Source organism: Myotis myotis, unplaced genomic scaffold (genome assembly GCF_014108235.1).
Source record: "Myotis myotis isolate mMyoMyo1 unplaced genomic scaffold, mMyoMyo1.p scaffold_m19_p_2, whole genome shotgun sequence".
Lineage (NCBI taxonomy): Eukaryota > Metazoa > Chordata > Mammalia > Chiroptera > Vespertilionidae > Myotis > Myotis myotis.
This window is the reverse complement of record NW_023416324.1, coordinates 129297413-129317757: the sequence shown is the minus strand read 5'-3', so window position 1 is coordinate 129317757 and position 20345 is coordinate 129297413. Positions and strand designations below refer to the sequence as shown.

Here is a 20345-nt window from a genome sequence, read left to right as displayed (position 1 = left end):
TAAAAATGTTCACCTATGAAAAATGATCATAGCACAAGAATATTTGAAACTTATTCAAGTAAAGTAATTAATTAAAAAGCTATACACTTTTTCAAGATGTATCTCAACACAAAGCATAATGACATGAGAAAAAAAAATAGGGTTCTCAAAGAGTGAGTAGGTTATTAATTACTAGAATTACAAAGAAAACCAGAGAAATGTTATGGTATGTAAGATTTATAAATATAAATTAAATTCCAGGTGGAATTATATATATAATGATTTCTGCTTCTACATTAGATTTAGCTAATTAATGCTTCAAAAATAATCTTTTAGATTTAATTATAACATAAGAGAAGTAGCACAAGGATCATAAGTGCTCAGATTGATACATTTTTATAAATCAAACTCATCTACATATGCACCAACCAGATCAAAATAAATGACATTGATAACATCCCAGAAGACTCCAAAGTAACACTCCACTTCCAGTTATCTGCTATTCTGACTTCTACCCCCATACATTCCTTTTGCCTGTTTTGAACTTTAAACAAATGGGATCACACACGTTCATTTTTATCAGGCATTTTAATCAATATTATGTCTCCAAGATTTATCTATGTTATTGAATGTATCAGCAGGCCTTTATATTACTGTGGAATATTTCATGTATGACTGTAACAACATTTAATTATCCATAGTATCGTTGATGGGCTTTTACTTTGTTTCAAATGTTGGATTATTAAAATGTTAGTATGAAAATTCTTGTACATGTTTATGATGTTCAAATCGATCTAATCCTATCTAATAAAAGACAAATAGGGTAATTAACCGTACCTCCGATATGCTTCCCATTGGCTAATCAGGGTGATATGCAAATTAACTGCCAACGAAGATGGCGGCCTGCAGCCACACAGCTGAAGTGAACAGGAGGTTTCCTTGCTCCAGTGATGGAGGAAGCCAAGGTTCCCCACCTGCCATGGCCTGGCTCTGAGCCTGAAAGCAACAGCTCCAAAAGCAACTATGTTTCAATTATAGAAGCTAAACAAACCCCAGATACCTGCTTTCAGCAGCCAAGGCCTCAAGCTGGAGCCGGGCCTCAGAGCTGGAGCCGGCTCTCAGCTCCAGTGACAGCTATAGAAGGTAAATAAATCCCAGAATAAAAATAAAGAAAAAAAGGAGAGGTTGGGAGCTTCAGTCGCTCACCAGCCTGAAAACGGCCCTCAGCCCCTCACCCAGACTGGCCAGGCACCCCAGTGGGGACCCCCACCCTGAAGGGGGTGCAACCAGATGCAAACAGCCATCAGCACCTCATCCAGGCTGGCCAGGCACCCAAGCGGGACCCCCACCCTGATCTGGATCAACCTTCAGGGCAAACCAGCCAGCCCCGACCCGTGCACCAGGACTCTATCCTATATAGTAAAAGGGTAATATGCAAACTGACCCTAACAGCAGAAAGACTGGGAATGACTGGTCACTATGACACACACTGACCACCAGGGGGCAGACACTCAATGCAGGAGCTGCCCTCTGGTGGTCAGTGCGCTCTCACATGGGGAGCTCTGCTCAGCCACAAGCCAGTACAGCGGTGGTGGTGGGAGCCTCTCCTGCCTCCTCAGCAGCGCTAAGGATGTCCGACTTCAGTTTAGGCCTGCTCCCCGCTGGCAAGTGGACATCTCCTGAGGGCTGTCGGGCTGCCAGAGTGATGTCTGATTGCCACCTTAGGCCCAATCCCCAGGGGAACAGGCCTAAGCCAGCAAGTGGTCATCCCCCGAGGGGTCCCAGACTGCAAGAAGGCACAGGCCTGGCTGAGGGGACCCCCCGCCCCCCAAGTGCACAAATTTTTGTGCACCGGACATCTAGTCCTAATATATAAAAACCCAGGGTCCGTAACATCCAAAATGACCAAAGGCTCAACCGAATGCCAGGCTGCTTGCACAGCAGGCTCTGGTGGGCAGGGACTGGTGAGTGGACTGAACTGCTGACCTCTCGGGGAGAGAGAGAGGCGGGGATCAGAGACAGAGAAAAGCAGGGTCTGACCCACAGACCCTGCTTCTCTCTCTCTCTGGGCCTCACCAGCAGCCTCGCCTCTATCTCTTAGAGAGATCAGCAGTTCAGCCAGCTCGCCAATAGCTGGGGTGGCTGTTGATCAGCCCCACCTCTCTGATCAGGCCTGGAGATAGGCCCGGAGATGCTGACTGGCATAGAAACCAACCAATCAGAACCAAATCTGGGTAAACTGTGAAGACAGATCCTAAGGTGGGGGCTGAGGAGGGGTTTTAAGGACAACAACAGTTTGGTGTAAGGTGTAAGAAAGCAGTTCAATTTTTTAATTACCAGTTTTGCAGTATAATGCATATGACTGGCTATCAGTCCAGATATAGGGATTACGTATTTTTGTCTGCCAGGAGCATCTCCTCCTGCTAAAAAAAGGTACCCCCCCATTTAGGCAATCCTATCCTATATAATCTATCTGTACTAATAAAAGGGTAGTATGCTAATTAGACAGGGTTGACCAACCATCTTCTGGATGTCCAACTTCCTTCTGGACAAAGCCATGGTGGTGGGGACTTAGTCAGAGGCAGTTAGGGGTGTTCAGGCCAACAGGGGAGGGCAGTTGGGGGCAAGATCAGGCTGGCAGAGGAAGGCAGTTGGGGGTGAGATCAGGCCATCAGGAAGGCAGTTGCAGGCTACCAAGACAGCAGGAGAGGACAGTTGGGGTGAGATCAGGCCAGCAGGGGAAGGCAGTTAGGGGCAATCAGGCAGGCAGGCAGGTAGGCAGAGGCAGTTAGAGGCAATCAGACAGGCAGGCAGGTGAGCAATTAGGAGCCAGCAGTCCCAGATTGTGAGAGGAATGTCTGACTGCCGGTTTAGGGCCGATCCCTGTGGGAATTTTGTGCACAAATTTTGTGCACCAGGCCACTAGTCTATCTATATAATTCTGGTGTGAAATTGGTGGCTTATATGTTATACTAGAGGCCCGGTGCACAAAAATTTGTGCACTTGGGGCAGGAGGGGGAGCCCCTCAGCCCGGCCTGTGCCCTCTCCGCAGTCTGGGACCCCTCGGGAGATAACGACCTGCTGGCTTAGGCCCGCTCCCGGGTGGCAGAGGGCAGGCCCAATCCCGAGGTGCAGCCCCTGGTCAGGCTCAGAGCACGCCGATTGGGGAGTTGGGGCACCGCCCCCTGTCATGCACAGAGCAGGGCGGATTGGGAGGTTGCGATGCCACCCTCAGTCACGCTCAGGGTAGGGCCGATTGGGGGGTTGGGGCACTGCCCCCTGTCACACTCAAGGCAGGGTCCATGGGGAGGTTGCGGCACCACCTCCTGTCACACACAGAGCAGGGCCCATCAGGGGGGTTGGGGTTCCATACCCTGTCATGCACAGAGCAGGGCCAATCAGGGGGTTGGGGTGCTGCCCCCTGTCACGCACAGAGCAGGGCAGATCAAGAGCTTGGGGCACCGCCCTCTATCACCCACAGAGCAGGGCCAATCAGGGGGTTGGGGCGCCGCCACTCTCACACTCAGGGCAGGGCCGGTGGGGAGGTTATAGCTCTACCCTGTCACACACAGAACAGGGCCCGTGGGGGCGGGGGGTTGGGGCGCCGCACCCTGTCACACACAGAGCCGCAGAGCAATCAGGGGGTTGGGGAGCTCCCCCCTATCAGGCACAGAGCAGGGCTGATCAGGGGGTTGGGGCGCCTTCCCCTGTCACGAACAGAGCAGGGTGGATAGGGAGGTTGTGGCCCCGCCCCCTGTCACACACAGAGCCGCAGGGCGATCAGGGGGTTTGGGCGCTGCCCCCTGTCACGCTGATCCTGGTGCTGGGAGGCATATTACCCTTTTACTATATAGGGTAGAGGCCTGGTGCACGGGTGGGTGCTGGCTGGTTTGCCCTGAAGGTTGTCCTGGATCAGGGTGAGGGTCCCCACTGGGGTGCCTGGCCAGCCTGGGTGAGGGCATGATGGCTGTTTGCAGCTGGTCACACATCCTTCAGGGTGGGGGTCCCCACTGGGGTGCCTGGCCAGCCTGGGTGATGGGATGATGGCTGTTTGCAGCTGGTCACACACCCTTCAGGGTGTCAGTCCCCACTGGGGTGCCTGGCCAGTCTGGGTGAGGGGCTGAGGGCTGTTTTCAGGCTGGGAGTGACTGAAGCTCCCATCCGCTCTTTTTTTCTTTTTTTTTCTTTTTATTCTGGGCCAGCTTTAGCTTTGAGGCTTGGCTCCAGCTCTTAGGCCTCAGTTCTGAAAGCAGGTTTCTGGCCTTTGTTTACAATGTTGCGATCCTGCTGGCTGAAGCTGGCAGACTAAAGCAGGTTTCTGGGGTTTTGTTTAGCTTCTATATTTGTTACATAGTTGCTTAGAGTGCAGTTCAGAGGTCTGCAGCCGCAGGCGGGGAATGTTGGAGTCCTCCGTCACTGAAGCAAGCAAGCCTCATGTTAGTTTCAAGCTGCCTGGCTGCCAGCCGCCATCTTGGCTGGAAGTTAATTTGCATATCTTGCTGATTAGCCAATGGGAAGGGTAGTGGTCGTACGCCAATTACCATGTTTCTCTTTTATTAGATAGGATATGTGTTCTAAGTTCATGGATGCTGGCAAATGTTTTCCAAGCTAATTTTACTAGGGTATATTCCTGCCAGAACTCTAGATTTGTATTAGCATCTTATTTAATTTATTTTTCCTTAGAGTTTACAATATTGAACAACTTCTCATGTGCTTATTTGTCATCCACATATCTTCTTGTATCAAATTGTGTATATTTTGTCTTACCATTGGCATATAAGAGTTCTTTAAATATCCTGGGTACATATATGTATTTTGTAAATACTTTCTGCCATTTTGTTTTTTGTCTTTTCATTTTTGTAACAGTGTTTTTTGAAAAGCAAAAGTTTTAAATCTCATGAAGTCCATTTGGTGAATTTCATCTGTTATGCATTTTGAGCTCTATCTAAGGCATTTTTGCATACTACAAGAGTAAAAATATTTTTTTTTACCTATCTTTTACTAGAAGCTTTTTGGTTTAGATTTTAAGTCTAGTATCCATGTGGGGTTGGTTAATTTTCTCTTACTATATAACACAAGGTAAAAATTTAGGTTCTTTTTTTTGCATTTAAATATTCATTTGCTTTAGTACTATAATTAAAATGACCATCCTTTTCCTATTTAATAATCTAGGCACTTTTCTGGAAAGTCTATTGACTATATATGTAGATATCTTCTTTGTTGAGGTGCCTATTTCATTTTGTGTTTGTATTGTTTATCTCTTATTGTTTTGTATAAATTTATATATATATATGTATATATATATGGATATGAATCCTTCATTGGACATATAAGATGAATATATTTTTTTCTCACTTTGTGGCTTAAATTTTCACTATATTAATGGTATTTTTTGATGAACAAGTTCTTCATTTTAATATAGTCTAATTTATCACTTGTCTTTATGTTTAGAACTTCTTGTGATCTGTTTAAGAAATCTCTGCCTATCCCAAGGTTAAGATGTCCTTTAATGTTATTTTTCCAATGCTTTATTGTTTTATTTTCACATATGTGTCTATGATCTGTCTAGAATTGTCATGAATCAGGCAAACATATTTCTGTGGGTCATTCTAGGCTCAATTCTGTTCCAGTGTTTTGTCTAACATTGTATTAATTACTATAGCTTTATATAAGGTCTTGACATCTGGGGTAGGGCAATTTTTTCTCATTTTATTCTTCAGAGGAATAATAGATGACTATGAATTTCTGTGTAATTTTTGAAATAAAAATATTCTGTTTTAATTCATATTTATTTTATTTTATTATTTTTTAAAATATATATTTATTGATTTCATAGAGGAAGAGAGAGGGAGAGTTAGAAACATCAATGATAAGAAAAAATTATTGACCTGCTGCCTCCTGCATGCCCCCTACTGGGAGGTCAAGCTGGCAATCCGGACATGTACTTTGACCTGGAATTGAACTGTGACCTCCTGGTTCAAAGGTCGTTGCTCAACCGCTGAGCCACATGGCTGGGCACTATTATATATTTTAATATTAGTTTTCTCAATAACTTATCTGACTTGCTTTAATCTCCAGATTAGACAGGATGAAAAGTCTACTTATTTGAATCTAAACTGTCCTTTAAAAATATTAGTAAGAAAATACTTTTATGTTCTTTAGTCATTAGAAAATGGTACTAAATATGCCAAACTTCCCTGACATAAAAGTGGTAATGTTATGGGTTCAATCAGCGAGATAGACCACCGACTCAAAATTTAAATTTTAGGAGCCTTTATTAAGCTGGCCAGCTGACTACAGCCGCGTCCCTCCCGTAGGAGCATCGCTGCCTGCAGTGCCGAGCAAGAGTACAGCAAAGCCTTTTATTTGCAATACTACAAAGTATTTCCAAAAAAAAAGAAAAAAACAAACTGCAAAGCGGTTCATTAGCAGTTTCTGATACTGGCAGGGTAAAAGTTCATATGAAGTTTACAAGTACAAATGGGAGGAAAGCAAGGCCACACCTGGCTGGGTTTAATCATAACACATTGCTTTTCTAGCAAGATAATTAGCAATTTTTCTCTCCTATGGTCCCTGCCCCTCAGCCCACTCAGTAATTCTTCTCTGCCAGGCCCCTGCCCCTAGCACAGTAAAAAAAATCATCAGCAGTAATGTATGGAACAACAAAAACTAGTTTCAGTGAAAGTAAAATATCTCAGTGCTCCTGAGTAGGGCAGTGGGAGTTCCTTTAACTTGAGCAATCCCTCAGGGTGGGGAGTGAAGAGCCATGCTTTCTAGATAGAGAAGAGTGTTGCTACTACCCTTTGTGAGAGAGACAGAGTCGGGGAGGATTCCTCACTCAAATTATTATCAAGTTAACAAGTTTGAGGCCCTCCACCCTTTTTTTTATGGTGGTGGTGGGTTATTGTATTTTATTTTTATTTTTGTGCTGCATTTTCATCTTGTCTCCCACTATTTAACCTGGAGAGGATTTCTTTCAATTTTTTTTTTTTTTTTTTTTTTTTTTGCAATTAGTAATTTTAAAAAGATCTTTAATGCATAAGAAATATTTTTCCAAGGAATCTGTACCAAACCTCTCCATAACATAGGCTTCATTAGGAAAGACAGTGTATTTAGACAAACATGTTTTTTATCAATCTTCAATGAGGTAGGACTTTTTGAAGTGATGATTGAAAAAAAAAATTCAGATTCTGGAAAGTTTAAAGAATGTTTAAGTGATTCCTGAATAATGAGAAATAGCTTAAAGGTCACTGCCTATTACAGACAAAAGAAAATATTGGTGCCCAAGTATTTTGTAAATTCCATCAAATTCAAAATGACAGATTATTAGAAATTTGAAGATTTTGTTGAAGATTTTGTACCAATTATCATTTAAAGTCCCCGACTCTGAATTGATTTAATGCACTTTTTTCCCATTTTTTTCAGTTTTAATTATTGATCTTTATTTTTCCCCTTGTACCTGGTCTTCTCTTCTGCTTCATTTAAAAGCTCTCAGTTTGGTGAATCCTAAATCAGTCCTTGACCAACTCCAGATCAGATCATCATGAGGCTACTGCGAAGATGTAAAAGCAATGATTTCTTCTCTGCAATTAGATCTTTCTCTCATAAAGAAGTGGGTGAATTTATTCTTTATGTATTCTGGTATTATCATAATGAGCTGGTCTATTAGGCTATAAATATACTAAAGAAATCTATAAAAGCCCAAAATAAAATAATGTTACAGTTTTATTTACATTATAATGTCACCTTTCTTTGGTCAAAATATGTAAGAGCTATGATCATATCTGTTTAATTCTAGAGGTTCCAAAAATATCCAGCTAGCAATCCCAGATGTTGCCTCCAAATATGCTTTTGAATTGACTAGTTACATTCATTTTTTTTTTTTTTTTGCCACTTTCAAACATTCATGTCTTTCCTACCCAATGGCATATTGTTGTTTTGAGTGACTGACAGTGATTACTGTGGTATATATATTTTTCAAATAAAATATATTACCTTTGTTATTATTTCTACCTGGTGAGTCATTAAGAATATCACATAAATCTAATTTGTTATTGCAGTTGATAATTTACTTTATTTTAAGAATTTCCCAAATTTTACTTTAACCATTCAAAAAACAACTTTTAAAAATATAATTTTTGTTTTATTATATTAATAGGTAGTAAATACACAAGAGACATTATTTTATAGCACAGTCTCTCTTCCATGTGCCTAGCCACTCATATTTTAGCATAGATAGCCATTATTTTCTGTAATTTCTAAAGATATTATAAACATTTGTACATAAAATAAAGTGAAACATGTAAGATGGATATATTTTTTTCACCAGTAATTGCATAATATATGTACTACTCACATTTGGATTTATTTCATTTTGGATCTTTTCATACTTATTTTTATAGAGTTTGTTTGATATTTTTGATGATTATATGACATTCATTTGTAGGAAGGCGCATTAAATATTTTTATCCATTTTTTTACAGTTGGACATGCAGGTATTTTTAAATATTTTTTGTAACAAAACAAATTGCAATGGAAATACTTTTCTGTTAGTTTCCTTTACACATGCAAGAGTTCCAATTACCTATCCACCATTAATGTTACTGTTATAGGATTACAGGACAGGAGGAATAGGGAAACTGAGACAGGAAAGTTAAAACAAGGCCGAATAGTGTGGGCAATTTTCAGCCAGATTGTAACTAATGAAAGGAATTTTTAGGGGTGAAATAGTCAGGTTTAGGAAATTTTAAAAATTAAGGAGTCCCTGGAAAAAACACAAGGCTACAGAGTTGCAAAAGAGTACATTTCCATAAGACAGGGAGCTGGGAACGGCAGAAGTTATATTTCCATAAGCAAGGGAACTGAGAGTAGCAAAAGGTACACATTTACTGGTACAGAATAAAGGGAAGGAAACCCTTCATTCAACAGGGAGGAAGAAAAGCCCAGAGGGAATAGGAGAACAATAAGGGAGAAGAAGGAGGGAACCTCACATACTTCAGGTGAGACTTGAGCTCAGGAGTTGCTGTAGTGACCAAATCAAAGGGGGGATAGTGACCAATCACAGGGATATTGAGGCACAAAAAACTGCAGCCTTTGTCAACGGTGGAAAAAGGGCCTCGGTGGGACTCTTCCTCCCTCCCCACTGTGAGTCCGTGCAGTGGGACTCTTTCCCCCGCTCCATGTGGGAGTCTGTGCTTGTTTCTCAATAAATTTCCACCTTAGCTGTACCAGCTTTCGTCTGTGTTTTCATTCTTCGACTCCACTGGACAAGAGCCTGGGAACCATCCTGCTGAACACATTTCCAGACCAAATTTCCCTTTTCACTAACAAGCAATTATCTTCCCCAGTCAAGCATATGGGAGCAAATGGTTTAAAAGCCTCCCCTTGGAGAGAATGAAGAAAGGGAGGGGGGGAAAGGGAAAGGAAAAAAGTGCAGTTTTACTCCCTAAGGCACATGAATCTATCCTCAGAGTTTCTAGGTGTGACAATGCCAATTACTAATTCTCACTTGTAGGATATTTTTGTGGGTTTCCCTGGAGACCTTCCTGATAGGAACCTCTGGGCGAAGCTCCCCTGATGAAGGCCATGATTTCTTCACTTTCATCTTCAACCTCAGCTTCTAGGATTCCTGTAGTCAGGCCTCTACTGGGGCCTTTTGCCTACTCAAGTGGATACACTACTGTCTAAGATGACCCACAGCTGGCTGTCTTGAGTTCATGCCTAGTCTCACGGCAACAAACATTTTTGATGTTGATAAACACGTAGGCCATTCCCAAAGCGGCACTCTCTTGATGTTCAGACATTCTTTGTAGGAAATAGGCCTCTGTGATCCATCTCCAGCACAGTCAACTTTTAATGGAAATGGTTACTGAGTTTCCTCAGGGCAAACAGAATGTAGGGAGGAGGGATGAGGATATAAGAACAAAGAACTGCGGACGTGAGCCAGCATCATGGTGGAAACCCCTGAGGAGCCTGCCTCAACTAGACGGGGTGGTGGAGACAACTAGAAAAGGCCTCTGTCCAGTTTTTTTTTTTAAGTGGCCCAATGAGAGACAATAAGAACTCGGTGATGGACGAGGAAACTATTATCCCTGTAGTACTTAGTCAATGAGGAACAGAGGAGGGACTCTCGCACCCTAGGGGGATGAATAGGCTGTGATCGCTACTCCATGTGTACCTGTACAATCAGACAGACACGAGAATGTATTGAAAGTCTCATTTACACCATACTTCTGTCTCCAAGCCCATTATTTTAATTTGGACAGGTGAGCATTTCTCACATTTTTTTATATTTTGGAATAGATTTACTCCAATCCTACCAGTTCCTCTCACTTGACCTGGATTGAAGAGAAGCCAAAAATTCACTCCAACACCTTTATCCAAGTAAAAATCTCCTTATTAGCCTCCTCAGTCCCAGGATTCTAGTGAATTTGTTTCCCTCAGTTATATAACTTAGAAATGAGTTACAGGCTGATAGAACTGGTTTCACAATCTCTTGTATGTCCTAGAATTTAGAGTATTTAGGACTTCATTACATTACATATTGCTTTCAGTCTCTGAGGAATCAGGACAACTTCCAGAAAGCAGTAAGAGTCACATTTAATATTGTGTTACACATGTATTACCTACAGCAAAAACAAACAAATGAACAAAACACCACAGAACAAAACAAAATTAAAGAGCCCCAACAAAACACAGTCTTCTCTTTTTCCTAGTCTCCCCAAAATATATTTAGTTCACCCTAGAAGGGAAATAATAATAGAAGTTTACATAATATATATTACATTATAGACATCAATCAAAGCATTTTTACATATATAAACTAATTTAATTATCACAGAAACCATATTAAGTAGTTACTATTATTATACCCATTTTGTAGACTGGAAAACTGAGGCTAAACTATATTAAGTAGTCTGTCCAAAATCGCACATCTATTTATTATTGGGTTCAGGTTTGAACTAAGTCTGACTCCAGACTCCAGAGTCTGTACTCGTAAGCATTACATTCATTATGTTGACTCACATTACATTATATTGACTATTTATTTTCAGGGCAATAAAATAAAATCTAAAGACAAATTACATGAAATTCTGATTGCTTCACATCTTTTGTTGGCAAATGAATTGCTCTTGGTGAGTAGACTGGAATTTGTAAATATGCTAGTCCTTAAATTCTAAGAAATCTCAAAGTAAAATTTATTCATGACTTGAGAATTCATTTAAAGAACATTTAGAAGAAAATAGAAGGACAATTTAAAAAATAGAGTGGGACTTACAATGCTGAATTAAAAATGAATCATGTGCCAACATAAAGAGTGTGTTATATGTACTGACATATAAATACTTGGAACAAATGAAAAGGATTATTGAGAAGAGAAAAAGACCCAGGAGAGACTTTATTATTCAAGTATTCAAAATCTAAGGTACCACAGCTATGCATCTGCTTAGGGGATCATCATTGATCAATCATAAGCATTTTTTCTCAATTAACTGCTGGGAGCCGGTCCATCCTTGCTGTTTCAAGGGACCTGGCATATATGGCATCCTGTTCTTAATATGTTTGCTCACCTTCTTGGCACTATGTGTTTTAACCAAGGTCACCTCTCTGAGAAAGGTTGTTTCCCCCCGTAGGGATTTTCCCCCGAAGTTAGGAAGGGAATAAAACCCCTTAACTAAGTGCCAGGCGGGTAATTAATCACTTTAACTACGAACAATCATGCTTAAGCTACATAATCTTTACTCTCTGGAATGGAGATAAGAAACGCCCTAACCTTTGGAATAGAGATTGATAGGATTGGAATCAACTGGTATAAACACAGATGTAACAAGACAACAGGACACAGAACCTAGACACAGAACCTAGACACAGAACCTACACAGAACCTAGAGACAGAAGAACTTTGCTGGAGAGAACATGGCAAAAGATGCTGGACAGAAACTGGCCACAGAACCTAGAGACAGAACCTAGAGACTGAACATGGCAAAAGATCCTGGACAGAAACTGGCCACACAACCTAGAGACAGAACCTAGAGAGAGAACATGGCAAAAGATCCTGGACAGAACCTGGCTACAGAACCTGGCTGGAGAACCTACAGAACCTGGCAATAAACCAGGCAAGAGAACCCAACCATGCTGATCAACTGAACGCTGCCTCTGTGTCATTCCTTCTTCGCTGACTCCGTCCACACCTTTGGGGACCCTTGGACCTGCTGGGGTTGGACCCCAGCAATTAACAATAGTGTTTACTTCTGCATCAAGAACGTTGCTTGGGCTTGGGATATGCATGACACCTGGAAGAAGACACTCAAAGTTCATTCCTTACTTCAAAGATTTGCCAAGGATGAAGAGGTTACAAAACAAGACTGATTAAGATGTCAAAGTACTCCAGCTTAGGTGTGAATGAGGATGACATTGAGGCACTCCTAAAAGTGGTTTCCAAATAAATGACTAATGAAGAACTGTTGGAACTGGAACAGGAATGCATAGCTGAAGAAGAGGCAAAAGAAAAGGAAACTGCAGGAGAAAAAAGAACCATCACCAAGAAATTTCACAGTGAGGGGTTTAGCAGAAGCTTTTGCAGAATTCAATAAGCTCCTTAAACACTTTGAAAATATGGACCCCAACATTAAAAAGTTTTCATTAATAGAGAGGAATGTTCATAGTGCATTATCTGCTTGCAAGCAAATCTATGATGAAAAAAAGAAACCAAGAGAAGCACCATGGATACATTTCTGAAAAGAATGAGACCTCCTCAAGAAGTCTTAGGTCCTTCAAAGGTATCTATACTAATAAAAGGGTAATATGCTAATTAGACCAGCCATCTTCTGGACATCCATTGGACATCCTTCCTGAAAAAGCCACAGTGGCAGGGGCTGAGGCAGAGGTGGTTAGGGGCAACCAGGCTGACAGGGGAGGGCAGTTAGGGATGACCAGGCTGGCAGGGAAGGGCAGGTAGGCAGAGGAGGTTAGGGGTGATCAGGCATGCAGGGGAGCAGTTAGGGGCATCAGGCAGGCAGGCAGAGTGGTTAGGGGCAATCAGGCAGGCAGGCAGGTGAGCAGTTAGAAGCCAGCAGTCCCTGATTGGGAGAGGGATGTCCAACTGCCGGTTTAGGCTCGATCCCGCAGAGATTAGGCCTAAACTGGCAGTCTGACATCCCACAAGGGTTCCTGAATTGGGGAGGGTGCAGGCCAGGCTGAGGGGCCCTACCCCCCCCCCATGCACAAATTTCATGCACCGGGCCTCTAGTTCTATATAATAAAAGGCTAACATGAAAATTATCCCCATGGGTGGGAGTTCGACTGACTGGGAGTTAGATGTGTGCTGACTATCGGGGGCAGCACAGAACATGGAGGGTGTCAGCAACAGTGCTAGCAGTGGGCAGCAGTGGAGGCGCTGCTGACCCTGATGGGCCTCAACAAGAGTGGGACCATGCGGGATGGTGGAGCAGGTGAGCGGGTGGCACCAGGCCAAGGCGGGTGCAAAGGGAGGCTCCAGCCAGTGGCAGCAGCAGGCATCTTGGGGAAGGGAGGCCCCAGCTGGCAGCTGGCAGCTGCTAGGGACCTTACCCATGCACTGGGTCTCTAGTCTATATATATAAAAGCCCAAGTGACCGTTACGACTGGTTGACTGAATGATTGGTCAACTGGTTACTATATGTGCACTGACCACCAGGGGGCAGACTCTCAATACAGGAGCTGCCCCCTAGTGGTCAGTGCGCTCCCACAGCCAATCTCCCTGAGCCAGCCAACCTCCCGCGGTCCCTTGCCCCTGCCGGCCAGCCCGGATGGGCCCCTATAGGGACTGGGTGAGGTGGCCCTGATTGCCCCGATCTTCGGGCAGGCCAAGGGACCCCACCCGTGCATGAATTCATGCACAGAGCCTCTAGTTCCTGAATAAGGCATTGTTATCATTCATGGGTGTTATTGCCCCATGTAGACCTTCTAGTGGGACAAAATGTACAGACATTGATATTGATGACCCTGACCCTGTGTGTGTTTGTGTCTTAGTTTTCACAAAAAACTTAAAAAAGTTAAAAAAATTAAAAATGGGAAAATGCTTATAGAATAAGGATATAAAGAGACTAATTTTGTACAGCTATACAGAGTATTTGTGTTCTAAGCTAAAATTTCATTATGAATTGAAACATTAAACAAATTACAAAGTAGAAAAGTTAAAGCAACCTGTTAATTTATTATTGAAGAAAAAATGTTTTACACATTAGTGTTACCCAAGGTACCGTGTTTATAAAGTCTATTGTAGCATACAGTAATGTCCTAGGCCTTCACATTCACTCACTGCTCACTCACTGTTTTCACTCAGAACAACTTCCAAACCTGCAAGCTCCATCTATGTGTTACTGTAAGAAACATTCAAACTTGTAAAGAATTTTTGTGAGTTTATTTGAGCTAAACTATCAACAATTGCCAGGAAGCAGCATCTCAATATATTGAGGTAATGCTCCAGAGAATGGCAGTTTTCACCTTATTTTATACATTACAATCAAAAGAAGAGACATAAATGGGTTATATAAAATCCATTGGTGATAGATTAGGGAGGTGTGAGAAAGCAAAGAGGGGAGAACCTCAGATTGGGTAAAAAGTAAAATGATAGACACTTGCTTCTTTTACAGAGGTGGGTACAGAATAGTTAACAGTCAACAATTAACATGGTCATAATAACAATGAGGAAATTTGTGGTCTGCACCCTGGTGCCATTTGTTGTGCCCCGAGGGGTCCAGAAAAAGGGAAATTGCAAGTTACTCTGACAGTCTACAGCAAGCATGTCAAACTCAAAGGCTAACATGGGCCAAATAAACAAGGTTTAAGTTTATGTGGGCCGCAAAAAAACAAAAGCTTCAATTTTCATAGAAACATAGGTTTATTTCGATAGAGACATGCTGAATACAAAGGGCTGAAACAAATGAGTAATCATTAACATAAAATAATAGAAAATTTTAATAAAAATTAATATTTTTTCTTGAACATTAACTTACCAGACACTGAATAACCTGCACAAATTATTAAGCGTAATGCAAATAAACCAATTTTTCTTGTTCTCTGAAAGCAAAATATTTCCTGTTGCGCACACCAAACAAGTCAGCCCAAGACTAATGACGTGGCAATTGGCTGCTAAAACATTCCCTGCTGGTATTAGTGGAGAGAAATGCGCGTAAGGCCTGTAAGGGAAATGAATGCAACAGGATTATAGTAATCAGTTCTTAGCGAATTTTGTAGTTCGTTATTATGTAAAACAGATACTGTAAAAATTAAATGTAAAGTGGAAGCTGTTGAATCAGTATCACACTGAAGCCAAATGTGGGGTGTTGAGTCCAAGTTTGTTGTCTCTCGAAATCGAAGAATGAAATCGTGGACAAAAAATGGTTAATAGAACTGAAGTTTGAGAGAAGCCAGTCCTGGAAAAGGTGCAGCTGGGGTTCCAAGAGCAGCCCAGTGTCCCGAGATCCCTTTCCATGTTACAGTCAGGAGTAGTTCAGTATCCAAGCGAATTAAAGTCTATTAGTTCATGTATTGTACATGTCTTCTGCCACCAATCCAAGAATCTAGCACACAGGAGAGACAGAGAAGGAAGTGCACACACTTTTTTAGCATATATGCTTGTTAATTCTTGATTGGTCCTTTCAAATAATTTTGCCTTACCAAATCCTTGGGTTTGGTTTATACACCTAACTACCTTGTGATTAGTTATCTGCAAGCTGCTGGTTTTAGCAACATGCATACATTTTAAAGCTCATGTTGTAGGTGTGTGGACAGGAACAGCAGGCTACCCCAGGTAGGTTTGCGTTAAGTGCACTCTATGATGCCCTTGCTTCCCTACTCTGCCTAGTTTTACTTCCTCCCACCCCTGTGGTCCCTGTCCCTGTCCACCTAGCTTCCCTCTGTCTCCTCAACAGGGTTATCCAGAATAATGCGAAACAGTCAACACATGGTTTATCCTTTGTTCTTTCAGAGAATTAGAATTAGAATCTTTGAAGTTCTAGACTACTTTTGTTACAGGGCAGTGAAAAGCCAGGAAAATTCCATGGCAAGAGGTATGGGAAGCTGATACAAGAAAGTTAAAATAAGGCCGGACAGTGTGGGCTATTTGCAGCCAGCCTGTAAGTAACAAGCCATTATCTTCCCCAGCCAAGGGTACTTGAGAGCAAACAGTTAAAAGCCTTCCTAACAAAACAAAACAACACAAAAAAATGCAGGAAACAGGGAGGGGAAGGGGACTTTTTCTTACCCACTAAACAAAGAAATCAGCAGTTTGGGGGAAGGGGGAAGGAAAGAAAGGGCAGTTTTATTTATTTTTTTTACTCCCTACCAGAGAAGCCAGCAGTCTCAAGGCTTGGCAAGATAAAATTGCCAGGTACCTCTCATGAATTCTGGGAAGGCCACAGCAAAGTAAAAAGGGATCTTGAGAATTAATCTGTATCAAAATATTCCCCAGAGGAATTCTGAAAGAATAAATTTTGAAGAATAAATTTTGAAGTATAACTTAAACTGAAACCCAACTTATTCTTCAGATTAGCTGACAGCCCATTGGAGTAGTTTGTGCCAGATGATAGATTTGCTTGCCTTGCTTCTTTAATAAACTTGCTTGCTCGCTTTAATTGCTGTGATAACTTGGATTTACCACAACACAATCAAGGTCGCTCATTTAATTCACTTAGAGGAGCATGACAAGATCCTAGGTGGGAACAGCCCTTCCCCTCTTCTCAGGGTGCTGTCCCATAGCACCTTTTCTGGGGCCTGTGGGCTGCCTGTAACACTTTAGCCGAATACTATCAACTTAGTTGAACAAATAGAAACGGACAAAAATCAACAAGTCCAACATTCTTTGGCCAATCTAGCAAATGTAATCTATGTAATAAAACTTTCTTTCTTTTTTTTAAAATATGTTTTATTTTATTTTTTATTTTTTTACACAGAGAGGAAGGGAGAGGGATAGAGAGTTAGAAATATCGATGAGAGAGAAACATTGATCAGCTGCCTCCTGCACATCCCCCACTGGGGATATACCCGCAACCAAGGTACATGCCCTTGACCAGAATCAAACCTGGGACTCTTCAGTCCACAGGCTGATGCTCTATTCACTGAGCCAAACCAATTAGGGCTAAAACTTTCTTATAATAGAAAAATGTAACAGATTTTTCTTCAGTTTTTAGGCAGTTGCAAGTTTGCCACATGCAATTTAAGATGTTGTCGAGTTCATATTTCCTTGATTATGTCTATGAGATATAAGTTGCAAAAATCTCCACGAACAGGTTCCATAAATAGTCAATATTACTGGCTTTCTCATAAACCAAATTAATTTTGAACTCAAATACCCATGTCTAGGGCAGTGGAAAACTTCCGCCCAGTCCTTCAACTCTGACCTCCTCTGTAAATTGTATCTTCGCAGTGTAACACACACTGTGCCAATGTTCTCCGTAAGATTCAGGTTCACTCAAGTTGATGTAGATATCTGTTTCCTGTTTACATGCTCTCCCCGTACCAGCACATTTATTTTTAATCTCTTTCAGCAACAGAAATCACCTGTGAGGCCCCGACCTTTGTCTCCATCTGCTTAGGAACAATGAAATGTTCCTCTCATGCACCTATCAACTCCTCTTCCTTGAGGTGCTGCTGGTCGGCAGGGCAGAGGCTCCTTGGCTCTTAAAGCCCAAAGTCACCTCTCTGCTGCATTGCCTGAAGTGCTTCTTTTTAATTGTTGAGATCTGGCTTTCTTTCCTGCTTTGCCAGAACACAATCTCTACTCGGAGATTGCTCCCACCTGCCTTTTTAACATTTATATTCTTCTCAGGGTTTAGGATGTGTATGCCGGAAGCCGCTCCATCCTTGCTGCTTGACACAGTCGCTGCAGGGAAGAAACATCTGCACAGCATATGTTTCAAGGGACCTTGCATATATGGCATACTGTTCTTAATATGTTTACTCCCCTTCTTAGTGCTATGTGTTTTAAACAAGACCACCTCCCTGAGAAAGGTTGTTTCCCCAGGTGAGGATTTTTTCCCTGGAGTTAGGGAATAACAGGACTAAGGAAGAGAATAAATCAGTGAAACCCCCTAGTGTTACAGAAATACCATGTACTACTTACAAAGAACTTGGACTAAGACTGTTGGCAATAAATTTGGGACTTGTTGGGCCCACATCCCCAGGGGTCTGCCCACCAGGGAAAGCACCAAAGCCTATACCCCTGGAGACCCACCGACACAGGGCAGTCTCAGGGAAGGCAAGCAGCGGGGCTGGGAGGACATAACCCTTACTGGGTAGGATAATCTCCTTCAGTCACTTCCTTGTAGCTTATCAGGAGAGCAGTGACCTTGGAATAGCCCTTATAATAGAACACAGAGATTAACCTAGACAGGATTAAACTCAACAGAACTAGATTAACAAACGCCCTAACCTTTGGAATAGAATTGATAGGATTAAACTCAACAGAACTAGATTAACAAACGCCCTAACCTTTGGAATAGAATGGATAGGATTAAAATCAACTGGTATAAATACAGATGTAGAGATACGCTCCTTAGATCACTCCTTTCTGCTGGTGAACACTGCGGAGTAAGCATCCTTGGAATTTCCCCTGTTGCAGTCATCATGTCTAAGTCTGAGTCTCCCAAGGAGCCGGAGCAGCTGCGAAAGCTCTTTATCGGAGGTTTGAGCTTTGAAACAACCGATGAGAGTCTGAGGAGCCATTTTGAGCAATGGGGAACGCTCATGGACTGTGTGGTGATGAGAGATCCAAACACCAAGCGCTCCAGAGGCTTTGGGTTTGTCACCTATGCCACTGTGGAGGAAGTGGACGCAGCCATGAACGCGAGGCCACACAAGGTGGACGGAAGAGTGGTGGAACCAAAGAGGGCTGTCTCGAGGGAAGATTCTCAAAGACCTGGTGCCCACTTAACTGTGAAAAAGGTTTTTATTGGTGGTATTAAAGAAGACACTGAAGAACATCACCTAAGAGATTCTTTTGAACAGTATGGGAAAATAGAAGTGATTGAAATCGTGACTGACCGAGGCAGTGGCAAAAAGAGAGGCTTTGCTTTGTAACCTTTGACGACCATGACTCTGCAGACAAGACTGTCATTCAGAAATACCACACTGTGAATGGCCACAGCTGTGAAGTAAGGAAAGCTCTATCTAAGCAAGAGATGGCTAGTGCTTCATCCAGCCAAAGACGTCGAAGTGGTTCTGGAAACTTCAGAGGTGGTCGTGGAGGTGGTTTTGGTGGAAACGACAACTTTGGTCGTGCAGGAAACTTCAGTGGTCGAGGTGGCTTTGGTGGCAGCCGTGGTGGCGGTGGAGATGGTGGCAGTGGGGATGGCTATAATGGATTTGGTAATGATGGAAGAAATTTTGGAGGTGGTGGAAGCTACAATGATTTTGTCAATTACAACAATCAGTCTTCAAGTTTTGGGCCTATGAAAGGAGGAAACTTTGGAGGCAGAAGCTCTGGTCCTTATGGTGATGGAGGTCAGTACTTTGCCAAACCACGAAACCAAGGTGGCTATGGTGGTTCTAGCAGCAGCAGTAGCTATGGCAGTGGCAGAAGGTTTTAATTACTGCCAGGAAACAAAGCTTAGCAGGAGAGGAGAGCCAGAGAAGTGACAAGGAAGCTACATGTTACAACAGATTTGTGAACTCAGCCAAGCACAGTGGTGGCAGGGCCTAGCTGCTACAAAGAAGACATGTGTTAGACAATACTCATATGAATGGGCAAAAAAACTCGAGGACTGTATTTGTGACTAATTGTATAACAGGTTATTTTAGTTTCTGTTCTGTGGAAAGTGGAAAGCATTCTAACCAAGGGTTTTAATGTAGATTTTTTTTTTGCACCCATGCTGTTGATTGCTAAATGTAATAGTTTGATCATGACGCTGAATAAATGTGTCTTTTTTAAAATGTGCTGTGTAAAGTTAGTTTGCTCTGAAGCCATTTTGGTAAATTACCCCAACAGTGTGAAGCTAGAATTCCTTCAGGGTGATGCCAGGTTCCATTTGAAATTTATTTAGAAACTGCTTGGGCACAGAAGCCATTGTCTTTAGAATCTTTGGTGTAGTTGAATTGACAGTTACTGTGTTGTGACCTGGAGTTCACCATTAAAAGGGTCACCCAAGCAGAGTCATGGAGTTTATTTGGTTATTAATGATTGTTGGCACATCCTATGCAATATATCTAAATTGAATTATGGTACCAGATAAAATTATAGATGGATATGAAGCTTGTGTATCATCCATTATCATGGTAATCAATAAATGATTTACTATCCTCTTGAAAAAAATAAAATAAATACAAATGTAACAGGACAATAAAGACCTAACCTGGCTAGGCTGCTGATCAACTCCCTGTCATTCCTT

At 42.1% G+C, this 20345-nt stretch overlaps 1 protein-coding gene across 1 annotated transcript; it reads left to right on the top strand.

The window, feature by feature from the left end:
- Positions 1-18540: 18540 nt before the first annotated feature.
- Positions 18541-19886, top strand: LOC118676441 (heterogeneous nuclear ribonucleoprotein A1-like). The gene is given in 2 exon segments (XM_036350381.1): positions 18541-19027; positions 19030-19886. Coding segments are annotated over 2 exon segments (960 nt in total). The 5' UTR covers positions 18541-18585; the 3' UTR covers positions 19548-19886.
- The last annotated feature ends 459 nt before the right edge of the window (positions 19887-20345 follow it).